Here is a 13,627-nt window from a genome sequence, read left to right as displayed (position 1 = left end):
CAACAGACGTCACACCTCCAGAGGCGCACAGATGGTCTCCTGAGACTGGACTGCCAAAGAGAATGAAAAAAAATAATAATATATTCACACATACATACATACACACACCACACAGTGGTGCTTGAAAGTTTGTGAACCCTTTAGAATTTTCTATATTTCTGCATAAATATGACCGAAAACATCATCAGATTTTCACACAAGTCCTAAAAGTAGATAAAGAGAACCCAGTTAAACAAATAAGACAAAAATATTATACTTGGTCATTTATTTATTGAGGAAAATGATCCAATGTTGCATATCTGTGAGTGGCAAAAGTATGTGAACCTTTGCTTTCAGTATCTGGTGTGACCCCCTTGTGCAGCAATAACTGCAACTAAACGTTTCCGGTAACTGTTGATCAGTCCTGCACACCGGCTTGGAGGAATTTTAGCCCATTCCTCCGTACAGAACAGCTTCAACTCTGGGATGTTGGTGGGTTTCCTCACATGAATTGCTCACTTCAGGTCCTTCCACAACATTTCAACTGGATTAAGGTCAGGACTTTGACTTGGACATTCCAAAACATTAACTTTATTCTTCTTTAACCATTCTTTGGTAGAATGACTTGTGTGCTTAGGGTCGTTGTCTTGCTGCATGACCCACCTTCTCTTGAGATTCAGTTCATGGAGGAATGTCCTGACATTTTCCTTTAGAATTCGCTGGTATAATTCAGAATTCATTGTTCCATCAATGATGGCAAGCCATCCTGGCCCAGATGCAGCAAAACAGGCCCAAACCGTGATACTACCACCACCATGTTTCACAGATGGGATGAGGTTCTTATGCGGGAAGGCAGTGTTTTCCTTTCTCCAAACATAATGCTTCTCATTTAAACCAAAAAGTTCTATTTTGGTCTCATTCGTCCACAAAACATTTTTCCAATAGCCTTCTGGCTTGTCCACATGATCTTTAGCAAACTGCAGATGAGCAGCAATGTTCTTTTTGGAGAGCAGTGGCTTTCTCTTTGCAACCCTGCCATGCACACTATTGTTGTTCAGTGTTCTCCTGATGGTGGACTCATGAACATTAGCCAATGTGAGAGAGGCCTTCAGTTGCTTAGAAGTTATCCTGGGGTCCTTTGTGACCTCGCCGACTATTACACGCCTTGCTCTTGGAGTGATCTTTGTTGGCCGACCACTCCTGGGGAAGGTAACAATGGTCTTGAATTTCCTCCGTTTGTCCACAATCTGTCTGACTGTGGATTGGTGGAGTCCAAACTCTTTAGAGATGATTTTGTAACCTTTTCCAGCCTGATGAGCGTCAACAACACTTTTTCTGAGGTCCTCAGAAATCTCCTTTGTTCGTGCCATGATACACTTCCACAAACATGTGTTGCGAAGATCAGACTTTGATAGATCCCTCTTCTTTAAATAAAACAGGGTGCCCACTCACACCTGATTGTCCTCCCATTGATTGAAAACACCTGACTCTAATTTCACCTTCAAATTAACTGCTAATCCTAGAGATTCACATACTTTTACCACTCACAGATATGTAATATTGGATCATTTTCCTCAATAAATAAATGAACAAGTATAATATTTTTGTCTCATTTGTTTAACTGGGTTCTCTTTATCTACTTTTAGGACTTGTGTGAAAATCTGATGATGTTTTAGCTCATATTTATGCAGAAATATAGAAAATTCTAAAGGGTATACACACACACACTTTTATTCTATATTTTATTGCTTCTTTTGCCTTTTTTTGGTGTTTTCTTCTTCTTTGAGGTTTTTTGGTGGTTGGTAAACCACTTGAAAAGGTGCATTACCACCACCGACTGGGCTGGAGTGTGGAACAGGAGATATTGGGGGTGGGGGGTAATATTCCTTTAGCTATTTCTGTTTCTTTTAAATACTTGATAATTTTGGGGGGTTTTGTTTTCGAGTAGAGAATTTTTATTTCGTCCTCGGTTGGTTCAGCAACATGCGCCACTATTTTGTTTTTCTCTACTCACAGTATATGAGCTGATAGTCTAGTAGTAGAGTAGCCAATCAGTGCGCATGATTGCTCATATCCAGTGAATGTGGATAGAATATATGAAAATGATCTGGTGTGCATTTTGTCTGTTAGTTGATTGATGATATTTTCTGGTACATTTCGCATTCTCAAGATATATTTGGTACAGTTTGTGCTCTCGAATATATTCCTCTGTATGGTGATTTTCCTGTCAGAAACAAACAATGCTTCATCATATTTATGGAGTTCAGGTTTCTCTCCAGTCATTTCTCCTGTGCACCAAATCTTTTTTTTTTTTTAAACACACGTCCCTTTAGGTGCTCTGTATCAGCCTACACTATTAATGTGGCAACATATCATGCTGGTATTTAATTACAGTACTTAAGCTAAGTTGACTTAAACCACGAACACCATCTACAGTGACAGTCAAATGTTTGTACACCCCTACTCTAATCATTCGGTGGTTTGTCTGTATTTGGACGGCTTTCTACATTGTAGACCAACACTGAAGACATCAAAACTGTGAAATAACACATGGAACGTGCACCGATCAGCCATAACATTAAAACCACTGACAGGTGAAGAATTGAATAACATTGATTATCTCATTACACTGGCACCTGTCAAGGGGTGGAATAGATCAGGCAGCAAGAGAACGGTCAGTTTTTGAAGTTGATACTGACACCTTTCTGTTTTAGTCAGCATTAACCTTTTTCAGCAGTTTGTGCTACAGTATCTCTTCTGTGGGATTGGATCATTTGGGCTTGACTTCGTGCCCCATGCAAATCAATAAGCCTTCGAAGCCCATGACCATGTCGCCGGTTCACCGGTTGTCCTTTGGATCCTTGGACCACTTTTGGTAGGTACTAATCAGTGTGTACTGGGAACACCCCACAAGATGGGCCATTTTGGAGATGCTCAGACCCAGTCATCTAGCCATCACAATTTGGCCCTTGTTTTTAAAAAAAAAAATTACTCAGACCCTTATACTTGCCCATTTTTCCTGCTTCCAACACATCAACTTCAAGAACTGACCATTCTCTTTCTTGCTGCCTGATATATCCCACCCCTTGACAAGTGCCATTGTAATGAGATAATCAATCAATGTTATTCACTTCTTCACCTGTCAGTGGGTTTAATGTTATAACTGATCGGTGTATATGGAATTATGTGGTAAACCAAAAACTGTTTGATATTTTAGATTCTTCAGCGTATCCACCATTTCCCTTGATGATGCTTTACACACTATTGGTATTATCTTAACCAGCTTCATGAGGTAGTCAGCTGGAACACTTTTCGATTAACAGGTATGTGTCGTCAAAAGTTAATTCGTGGACGAGTTTCTTACCTTCTTAATGCCTTTGAGATCAAATAGTATATAGTAATCAAATATATATACCATGCACTGAGAGGCTCCGGGTGAAATTATGGATTCCCTGAGGTGACAGAGATGCAGCCCTGAAGAAAACAGTACTGTGCCAGTCACCGAAGAGAATCCATAATTCCTGGAGCCTCTTAGCATATGGTTGTGGCAGCGGGGGCGTGGTCTAGTGCTGGTCTGTGACAGGAGGGCGGAGTCAGGGAAGGTAAGTGGCAGAATCACTACACCTGAGAGCAATTAACCTGTGTTTGTGTGTTTTCCCAGTGACCGCGCCCTATATAAGGAGGGAGAGCAGAGAGTAGAAGAGATCCCTGAACGAGACACCCGTCATGTGTGTGTCTGAGTTATGGTTAGACTGAAAAGTGTACCAATAAATGCTCATTTGAACCTGATCTCTGTCCTGCCGTCCTCTGTGCTCCACCCACCAGTACTGAACCGTTACAATGGTATATTAGATTTATACGATCCCTCATCAAAAAATTCCAAACCAAAAGTGGAGATTCCATTGAATCTCGGCATAAACTCACTGGAGGTGGCCATGTTTGTTGTTTATGTTGGCGTGACCTTTGACCTGCGCATGTGCAGTGTACCATGCGTCGCCTGCCTCACTAGGTGTGATCATCATGGGCGCCACCGAGGGGGAAAGGTTAGAACAATTCTAGGGGCCTAGCACTGCCATGGGGCCCTTTAAGGGGCTGATAATATGCTTTTAATAAGACTTTTGAAATAACAACAATGCAATATTCCATCTGGTAAAATGAGCTAATTGAACAAGGTTGTCTATTTCTTGAGTTCTTCAACATATTGTCATTTAACCCTCCTCCTTTTGCGAAATGGTAAGGTCCAGTTCTGGTAGAAGCGCGATGCGTTAAATCTGTGTGCTGATCAGTGCAATGCTACTTGCTGCTGTGTCGCGGTGCAGCAGCCAGCCAGCCAGCAGTGGAGTGCGTACAGTCTATGATCGCTAAATATGAAGAGTGGCTGTCAAAAACGTAAAGAAAGGCAGCTGAAAGCTGAGAGGGACTGGAGAGGCAGGCAACTGGTCACTCAGTTTTTCCCCAAAGAAAGGTAGCTATCGCTCACGTGTGTTCAAAATATTAGCGAATGGTAAATGAACAGTATGAACGTGGTTGGATTAGCCTATCAAGAGAACACTTTTACAGTTTGTACAGTGACATTTTTTCCATTTTAATAACTGAACTGACTTGTGTGATAAACAAGATGAAATATTACGTTATGCTGGTGCTAATAACTAGTGCTAATAACCAGTTTCATAACTAATGGGGTGCCCTAAATATGCACAGATTCAGCCTCAGGGGGACCTCCGCCCTACCAAACCACTGAACCCCCCTTTGGAGAAGGAGGTAAGCAGCAATACAACCCATAAATGCTTTAGGATTGAAGTTTTTAATGAGCGAGTGCCATATACAGTTTGCTAGATTAAAAAGTGTTGCTAATAACGGAAAGTTGGGGGGCCCAAAATTCTAATCTTTCATGGGGCCCAAAATTTCTGGCGGCGTCCCTGGTGATCATGATATGTAGATCTACACACACAGCAATGCTCACGGAGCCACAGCTGTGACTCGAGTCGGCCATATAGCTTGAAACTGCGATGTCCATTCATAGTATATCCAGGATGTATTCTATCCACCGTCACTGGATATAAGCATTCGCATGCTCTGATTGGCTACTCTTGTCAGTAGGAGCGCTGAAACCAACAGCGCTAACCAAACTACAAACATGGCCGCCGAAGATTACAACAACCAAGATTCACAACACCCCGTCACCGGAGTACTGAACTCAACTGTCTGTCATTAGGTCAATTACCACCACGCTACTTCAGCCCCTCTCTAACTCTGCCTCAGTGCGAAGTATCGTTCTGCTTTCCCAGTCCATACCAAGCCTTTGTATTCTCTGCCTGATCTCTCGTTATTTGACTCTCGCCATCCTTCTCACGTTTCTTCTTCCTGGTTTTGTCTACGTTACTCCGTTTCCTGATCTACCAACCCTTGCCCGCCTTCTGACTACGATTTCTGCTTTCCAATTTGGTTCTACGCTGTTTGTTCTTCGCTTCTTCCTGCGATTACATCTGTAAGTGCCTGCACTCTGACAACTCTACTACTAGGCTATCAGCTCATATACCATGAGTGGAGAAAAACAAAATGGCGGAGAGTGTTGCTGAACCAACCAAGGACGAAATACAAACTACTCAAAAACAAAATCCCAAAAAATACAAAAAAAAGCAACAAAAAATGGAATAAAAGTATTTGCTAGTAAGAATGTCTCTTTTTAAAAATTTTCAAGAATTATTATTATTAATTATCGCATTTTTCACAAGCTGCTCCTGTCATTTCGCCGGTTTATTTACATTCTAAGTGGAAATAATTTTGTCTTACGTTTTGTATAAAGTTTTTATTTATCGAGTTTGCAAAAAATAAAAATAAAAATGCTCCGTTTCTCAAAATCCAGTGAATGTGGATAAAATAAAACAGTTATTCCACTCAATTTCGTCGTACATGGGTTATACCTTTCCGTTTCTGGTTGAGAGTATGCCGTGCGTGTTTTGGCTGCCGCTTCTCAACGGAGCTTTTCGGTTTTTCTTTTTTTGTGTGTGTGTTTGTGTAGTTTGACATTTGTTCTTTGTTTGAATGTTTTGTCCACCAGTCGTGGTGTAGCTCTGGACCCAGTTTTGGTGTTGGTTCCCTCCAGGCCTTGGTCCGCTGTGGGTGATGCCTGTGTTCCTTGCTATGGACTACAGTGAGCTCGCTGTTCGTCGTGGCAGCTGTGCAGGCAGTGTGGGATTTATCTTCGTGCGCCTGGTGGGACTGTGGATCGCTACACCACTGGAATTGCATGCTGACCCTCTCTTGGAGGACTTTTCTTTTTCTTCCCTTAATTGTAAAATGGCCTTGGGTGTGAGAAAGGCACTATATAAATTGAAATTATTATTATTATTCCAGCAAACTCGATGCTAGGCGCCTTGTTGACTGTCAGCTCATGTACGACTTGATTTCGTGGAATAACTGTTAAATACCATGACTGACTCAGGACAAAATCCATTTTTTTTTTTTTTTGACGTCACAAGCTACATTACTTAATCAATGGTGGAACTATTTTACAGTGGTGCTTGAAAGTTTGTGAACCCTTTAGAATTTTCTCTATTTCTGTATAAATATGACCGAAAACATCATCAGATTTTCACACAAGTCCTAAAAGTAGATAAAGAGAACCCAGTTAAACAAACGAGACAAAAATATTATACTTGGTCATTTATTTATTGAGGAAAATGATCCAATATTACATATCTGTGAGTGGCAAAAGTATGTGAACCTCTAGGATTAGCAGTTAATTTGAAGGTGAAATTAGAGTCAGGTGTTTTCACTCAATGGGATGACAATCAGGTGTGAGTGGGCACCCTGTTTTATTTAAAGAACAGGGATCTATCAAAGTCTGATCTTCACAACACATGTTTGTGGAAGTGTATCATGGCACCAACAAAGGAGATTTCTGAGGACCTCAGAAAAAGCGTTGTTGATGCTCATCAGGCTGGAAAAGGTTACAAAACCACCTCTAAAGAGTTTGGACTCCACCAATCCACAGTCAGACAGATTGTGTACAAATGGAGGAAATTCAAGACCATTGTTACCCTCCCCAGGAGTGGTCAACCAACAAAAATCACTTCAAGAACAAGGTGTGTCATAGTCGGTGAGGTCACAAAGGACCCCAGGGTAACTTCTAAGCAACTGAAGGCCTCTCTCACATTGATTAATGTTAATGTTCACAAGTCCACCATCAGGAGAACACTGAACAACAATGGTGTGCATGGAGGGTTGCAAGGAGAAAGCCACTGCTCCCCAAAAAGAACATTGCTGCTCATCTGCAGTTTGCTAAAGATCATGTGGACAAGCCAGAAGGCTATTGGAAAAATGTTTTGTGGACGGATGAGACCAAAATAGAACTTTTTGGTTTAAATGAGAAGCGCTATGTTTGGAGAAAGGAAAACACTGCATTCCAGCATAAGAACCTTATCCCATTGGTGAAACATGGTGGTGGTAGTATCATGGTTTGGGCCTGTTTTGATGCATCTGGGCCAGGACGGCTTGCCATCATTGATGGAACAATTAATTCTGAATTATACCAGCGAATTCTAAAGGAAAATGTCAGGACATCTGTCCATGAACTGAATCTCAAGAGAAGGTGAGTCATGCTGAAAGACAACGACCCTAAGCACACAAGTCGTTCTACCAAAGAATGGTTAAAAAAGAATAAAGTTCATGTTTTGGAATGGCCAAGTCAAAGTCCTGACCTTAATCCAGTTGAAATGTTGTGGAAGGACCTGAAGTGAGCAATTCATGTGAGGAAACCCACCAACATCCCAGAGTTGAAGCTGTTCTGTATGGAGGAACGGGCTAAAATTCCTCCAAGCCGGTGTGCAGGACTGATCAACAGTTACTGGAAACGTTTAGTTGCAGTTATTGCTGCACAAGGGGGTCACACCAGATACTGAAAGCAAAGGTTCACATACTTTTGCCACTCACAGATATGTAATATTGGATAATTTTCCTCAATAAATAAATAACCAAGTATAATATTTTTGTCTCGTTTGTTTAACTGGGTTCTCTTTATCTACTTTTAGGACTTGTGTGAAAATCTGATGATGTTTTAGGTCATATTTACGCAGAAATATAGAAAATTCTAAAGGGTTCACAAACTTTCAAGCACCACTGTATGTCACATGAGCCACCCTTGGCCAATCCCTGCATGGGAATTTTTTGATGAGGGATAAAAGAAGAAATAAAATTACAATAAGTAGCCCTATTCCACACCACAACTGTAGTAATCCATACATATGATGTCAAGAACCGAAAAACTAAGTAAAGAGAAACGATATCCGTCATTAATTTAAGACATGAAGTGACTTAAGTAATAAAAAAACAACAACACTGAATTAGTTGAAGGTGGGTCCAATTTTTTGACCGGTACCATAAGGCTAAAAAAATTGTGTTATTTTTTCATCTCATCTCATTATCTCTAGCCACTTTATCCTGTTCTACAGGGTCGCAGGCAAGCTGGAGCCTATCCCAGCTGACTACGGGCGAAAGGCGGGGTACACCCTGGACAAGTCGCCAGGTCATCACAGGGCTGACACATAGACACAGACAACCATTCACACTCACATTCACACCTACGGTCAATTTAGAGCCACCAGTTAACCTAACCTGCATGTCTTTGGACTGTGGGGGAAACCGGAGCACCCGGAGGAAACCCACACGGACACGGGGAGAACATGCAAACTCCACACAGAAAGGCCCTCGCCGGCCACGGGGCTCGAACCCGGACCTTCTTGCTGTGAGGCAACAGCGCTAACCACTACACCACCGTGCCACCATGTTATTATTTAACAAAGAAAAACAGGATTGTTGTTATGATGTGGTGAAACAGTCAAAGGAAAACTTTTGTATTAGTTTTCATACATTTTCTAAACAGAGAAGTTTACACTTTGTTTTTTTCTTATTAATTTCAAAAAAGGGGAAAAAAAGAGACTGGTGAGGGAACGACTGCTTACATTAAATGTAACTATAAATGGATAAAAAGAAGTATGATGTGTTGTTGGAACTGCTTATTACTGTGGTAAAGGGTCATAAAAGACGTTTGGACATCTATCGGGCTTTTATAGGAATATAATGAACTTTCAGGAAGCAGGAACTATCATGTCCCATTGTCATGTTAGAGTCCTTATTCCTGATCGATGCCGATTGAAGACGCACTGCTGATTTGTCTGAAACGTTTGCGAGTCTCTCTCTCACCAGTCCCTCTGCTCACGCGGGTCATCCAGCAGCACTCGGACGATGTACAGCAGGCAGCTCACCACCTTCAGGAAGAAGTTGAAGAGGCGCACTCTCAGACCTGCGACGACAAACGGGGACGCTCATCAGATCAGATCAGATCAGATCAGAGCAAAGCAGACTAAGAGCAGGTACAGAGTTCCAGATGTGTACTTACACCAGAGTGCAGCACATCAAACAGGTACAAGAGCGACTGACACAGGCAAGAGGTTAACCACTGATACAGCTCACTGCACTTCACCAAACAAAGGACCAAACACAACACAACACCAGACTCAGAGCACAGAAAAAACAATGGAAAGAAAAAAAAGAAAGAAAGAATCGAAAAACACCAGAAGCAGCAGCAGTTCAGGTTCCAGCATGAGCAGTGATGAGCAGATTGTCAGACGGCACTCACTGGATCTCTGGTTCTTGATGAAGAAAAGCTTCAGGCGTTCCTTAAACGTGTTCTCGTTCACATAAAACTCGACCTGGACTCTGAGGGGAAAACAGAAGGACAGAAAGAAAGGGGATCATGAAGTATATGAAAATGTATGTGTGGGGGTGAAAGAGCCATTACGATAATATGACGAGGCATAAATTAGAGCAGAACGCCGTGTATGTGGTGACAGCTAATGACTCGGAGAGGAAATGATGTCCTCCTGGCTCTGGGCACAGACAGGCCTCGTTGTTTTCTGCCAGTTAAACATGGACCAATAACAATCCTTCCGATTGTCAGACCTCCAGCAGAGCCGGTGATTGCTGCCTTCGCTCTGTTCCCCATGATCCTTCACTGCTCTGGGACCTGGATTAGCACACCTCCGCCTGAGATAATCGTGTGGTGCATGCACTGAGCAACACAGAGTGCCAGGACGTATTAATGCTTGCTTTAGACTTGTTTATTCTCTCCATCCTTTTTCTCCTGACTGCCGGCTGACCCAGCGCCTCCGTCTGCGTTTTTTCTACAGAGAGCAGGAGGACCAGACGACCAGCAGCAGCCACAACAGCACAATAACGACAGCAATAATCTCTGACTAGACAGCACGCTTTATACAGTGGAGCAGCACAAAGGGCTTTACAGGGGCGAAAGAAAAGAAAAGCAGCTAAAAATTGAGTATTTTTTTTTAAATGTGAAAAATAAAAACAAATATATAGAGAGATCAATCAATCAAACAAACAGCTGGCCAAGTAAGTGAGCACAAAGAACAAAAAGAATGAAAGAACGAACAAATGAAAGAAAGAACAAACAAAAGAACAAAAGAATGGAAAAGAACGAAAGAAAGAAAAAGAATGAAAAAGAACAAAAGAAAGAACAAAAAAATGAATGGAATTAACAAACAAAAGAAAGAACAAACGAATGAAAAAGAACAAGAAGAAAGAATGAATGAATGAAAGAATGAAAAGAAAGAACAAATGAAAAAGTATGAAAGAAAGAACGAAAGAAAGAGAAAAAACGAACAGAAGAAAGAACGAACAAATGAAAGCAAACAAATGAAAGAACAAAAGAAGAACGAATGAATGAAAAAAGAAAGAAAGAAAAAGAACAAATAAAAGAACGAAAGCAAACAAACAAAAGAACAAATGAATGAAAGCAAACAAACAAAAGAACAAATGAATGAAAGAAAGAAAAGAACAAAAACGAATGGAAGAAAGAATGAACCAATGAAAGCAAACAAACAAATGAAAGAAAGAAAGAAAGAAAGAAAGAAAGAAACCCAATTCCAAAAAAGTTGGGATGCTGTGTAAATTGTAAATAAAAACAGAATTCGATAATTTGCCCATCATGGAAACCCTATATTTTATTGAAAATAGTACAAAGACAACATAGCAAATTTTGAAACTGAGAATTATTATTATTATTATTATTATTATTATTATTTTTAATATATGCTCATTTTGAATTTGATGTCAGCAACATGTTTCAAAAAAGTTGGGACAGGGACAACAAAAGACTGAAAAAGTTGTGCAATTCTTTAAAAAAAAAAACAACAACCCTATTTTGATTAATTGTCAACAGGTCAGTAACATGACTGGGTATAAAAAGAGCATCCCAGAGGGGCGGAGTCTCTCAGAAGTAAAGATGGGGAGGGGTTCACGGCTCTGTGAAAGATTGTGTGCGCAAACAGTGCAACAATTTCAGAATAACATTCCTCAGTGTAAAACTGCAAAGAATTTGTGGATCACATCATCTATGGTCCATAATATCATTAAAAGATTCAGAGAATCTGGAGAAATCTCTGTATGCAAGAGACAAGGCTGAAAACTGACATTGGATGCCTGTGATCTTCAGGCCCTCAGGAGACACTGCATTAAAAGCAGACACGTGTCTGTAGTGGAAATCACTGTATGGGCTCAGGAACACTTCAGAAAACCATCGTCTGTGAAAACACTTCATTACTGCATCCACAAATGCAAGTTAAAACCAGATATAAACAATATCCAGAAACACCGCTACCTTCTCTGGGCCCGAGCTCTTTTACAATGAACTGAGGCAAAGTGAAAAACTGTCCCGAGGTCTGAAGAATCAAAAGTAGAAATTCTTTTTAGAAATCATGGACACCACATCCTCCAGGCTAAAGAGGAGAGGGACCAGCCGGCTTGTTATCAGTGCACAGTTCAAAAGCAGCATCTGTGATGGTATGAGGGGGCATTCGTGCACATGACATGGGGAGCTTATACATCTGGGAAGGCATCATTAATGCTGAATGATATATACACGTTTCAGAGCAACATGCTGCCATCCAGACAAAATCTTTTTCAGGGAAGCTCTTCATTCTTTCAGCAAGACAACGCCAAACCGCTTTCTGCACATATTAAAACTGCATGGCTCTGTAGTAAAAGAGTCCAGGTGCTAAACTGGCCTGCCTGCAGTCCTGACCCTGTCTCCCATTTAAAACACTTTGTGCATTATGAAGTGCAAAATACGACAAAGGAGACCCCAAACTGTTGAGTAACTGAAATTGTATATCAGGCAAGAATGGGACAACATTTCTTTTTCAAAACTACAGCAATTGGTCTCCTCAGTTCCCAAACGTTTACAGAGTGTTGTTAAAAGTAGAAGTGATGCAACACAGTATTAACACGCCCCTGTCCCAACTTTTTTTGCCATCAAATTCAAAATGAGAATATATTAAAAAAAAAAAAAGCTCAGTTTCAAAATTTGATGTTGTCTTTGTACCATTTTCAATGAAATGTCGGGTTTCCATGAGTCGCAATTTATCGCTTTCTGTTTTTACACAGCGTCCCAACTTTTTTGGAACTGGGGTTGTAAAAGTGAGTATGTAAATAAGTAACTAAGTAAATAAGTCAATAAGAAAGTAGGTAAGGAGGTTAGTATGTTCGTAAGCAAGCAAGCAAATAAATAAGTAAATAAGTAAGTACATATGTAAACAAGTAAGTCAGTAAGAAAGTAAATAAGTGCATACATAAATAAGTAAATAAGTAGTTAAGTAAATGCACCAGTAAGAAAGTAAAATAAGTAAATAAGTAATTAAGTAAGCAAGCAAGTAAATAAGTGAGTGAGTAAGTAAATAATTAAGTACGTAAATAAGTAAGTAATAAATAAACAAATAAATAACGGGGTAAATTGAATACCAAAACCTTGATGAAAATGGTTGAGTCTCAGCCAGTTATGTTTTGTGTCAACAGTAAGCAGCCACATTCACAGTTTTTAACTGTATTTAGAATGTTGGTCAAAAATGGCCCAAATACAACTAACACTAATCTGAGTTAAAAATATTCCAGCTGTGAACATGTGATCTGGACAAGACTGCGGTCCCCAACGACAATTTTTTGGGAAAAAATATATATACAGGTAGTTGTCGACTTACGACTGCGTTTGGTTACGACTGACCGGCTGTAAACCGATCTGGTCGTAAGTCGGCCTATGTTAAATGACTGTAAGCATATTGTAATGTGTAATGATATTGTAATCATCTTAAAGTCTTATTTCATCAACATTTTCTTATTTCATTACCTTGGGTCATTATTTGGTTTATGTCAAACACTGCATACTACACTGTGTACAGTAGAATTCGTTTAATATGTGGAAAACAAAAAATACGAAATACAGGTGTGAAAAATAGAAAACATTTTAGTTTGAAACATACCAAAATACAAATGTTAAACATAGCAAAATACAAAATTTAGTGACCGCTGGCATCACTGGTGCTTGGCTGTGGGTCGTCTACGTCATCATCAGCTGTTGCAGCGCTCGGGCTGGCGGGAGGATTTGCTCGTTTCATAAACCAGGAGCTGGGGCGGAAAACTGTATGACGGAGTGCGCGAGGGAGCGCGAGAGAGACTGTGCGTGTGCCTGGAGCTGGGGCGGAAACTGTTGTACGCGGCGAGAGGCTGGATGCTGGGCGCTGCCAGGAGCTGGGGCAGAAACCGTCGTACGCTCAGCTAGTTCAGCTGGAAAACACTT

The 13,627-nt window shown here is 40.6% G+C and overlaps 1 protein-coding gene across 2 annotated transcripts in view; it reads right to left on the bottom strand.

The window, feature by feature from the left end:
* Nucleotides 1-13,627, bottom strand: part of LOC132900412 (potassium channel subfamily T member 2) — a 349,331-nt gene that overhangs the window by 215,078 nt on the left and 120,626 nt on the right. For both annotated transcript variants that reach the window (XM_060942489.1, XM_060942490.1), the window contains exons 2-3: nucleotides 9,620-9,699; nucleotides 9,184-9,283 (exon numbers count right to left, since the gene is read on the bottom strand). In XM_060942489.1, coding sequence (XP_060798472.1) covers nucleotides 9,184-9,283; nucleotides 9,620-9,699 — 180 coding nt within the window. The remainder of the gene's footprint in view (nucleotides 1-9,183; nucleotides 9,284-9,619; nucleotides 9,700-13,627) is intronic.

This window comes from Neoarius graeffei, chromosome 16 (assembly GCF_027579695.1).
Source record: "Neoarius graeffei isolate fNeoGra1 chromosome 16, fNeoGra1.pri, whole genome shotgun sequence".
In the NCBI taxonomy this organism is placed as follows: domain Eukaryota; kingdom Metazoa; phylum Chordata; class Actinopteri; order Siluriformes; family Ariidae; genus Neoarius; species Neoarius graeffei.
The sequence above is the reverse complement of the archived record's forward strand: the minus strand, read 5'-3'. Positions and strand labels throughout refer to the sequence as shown.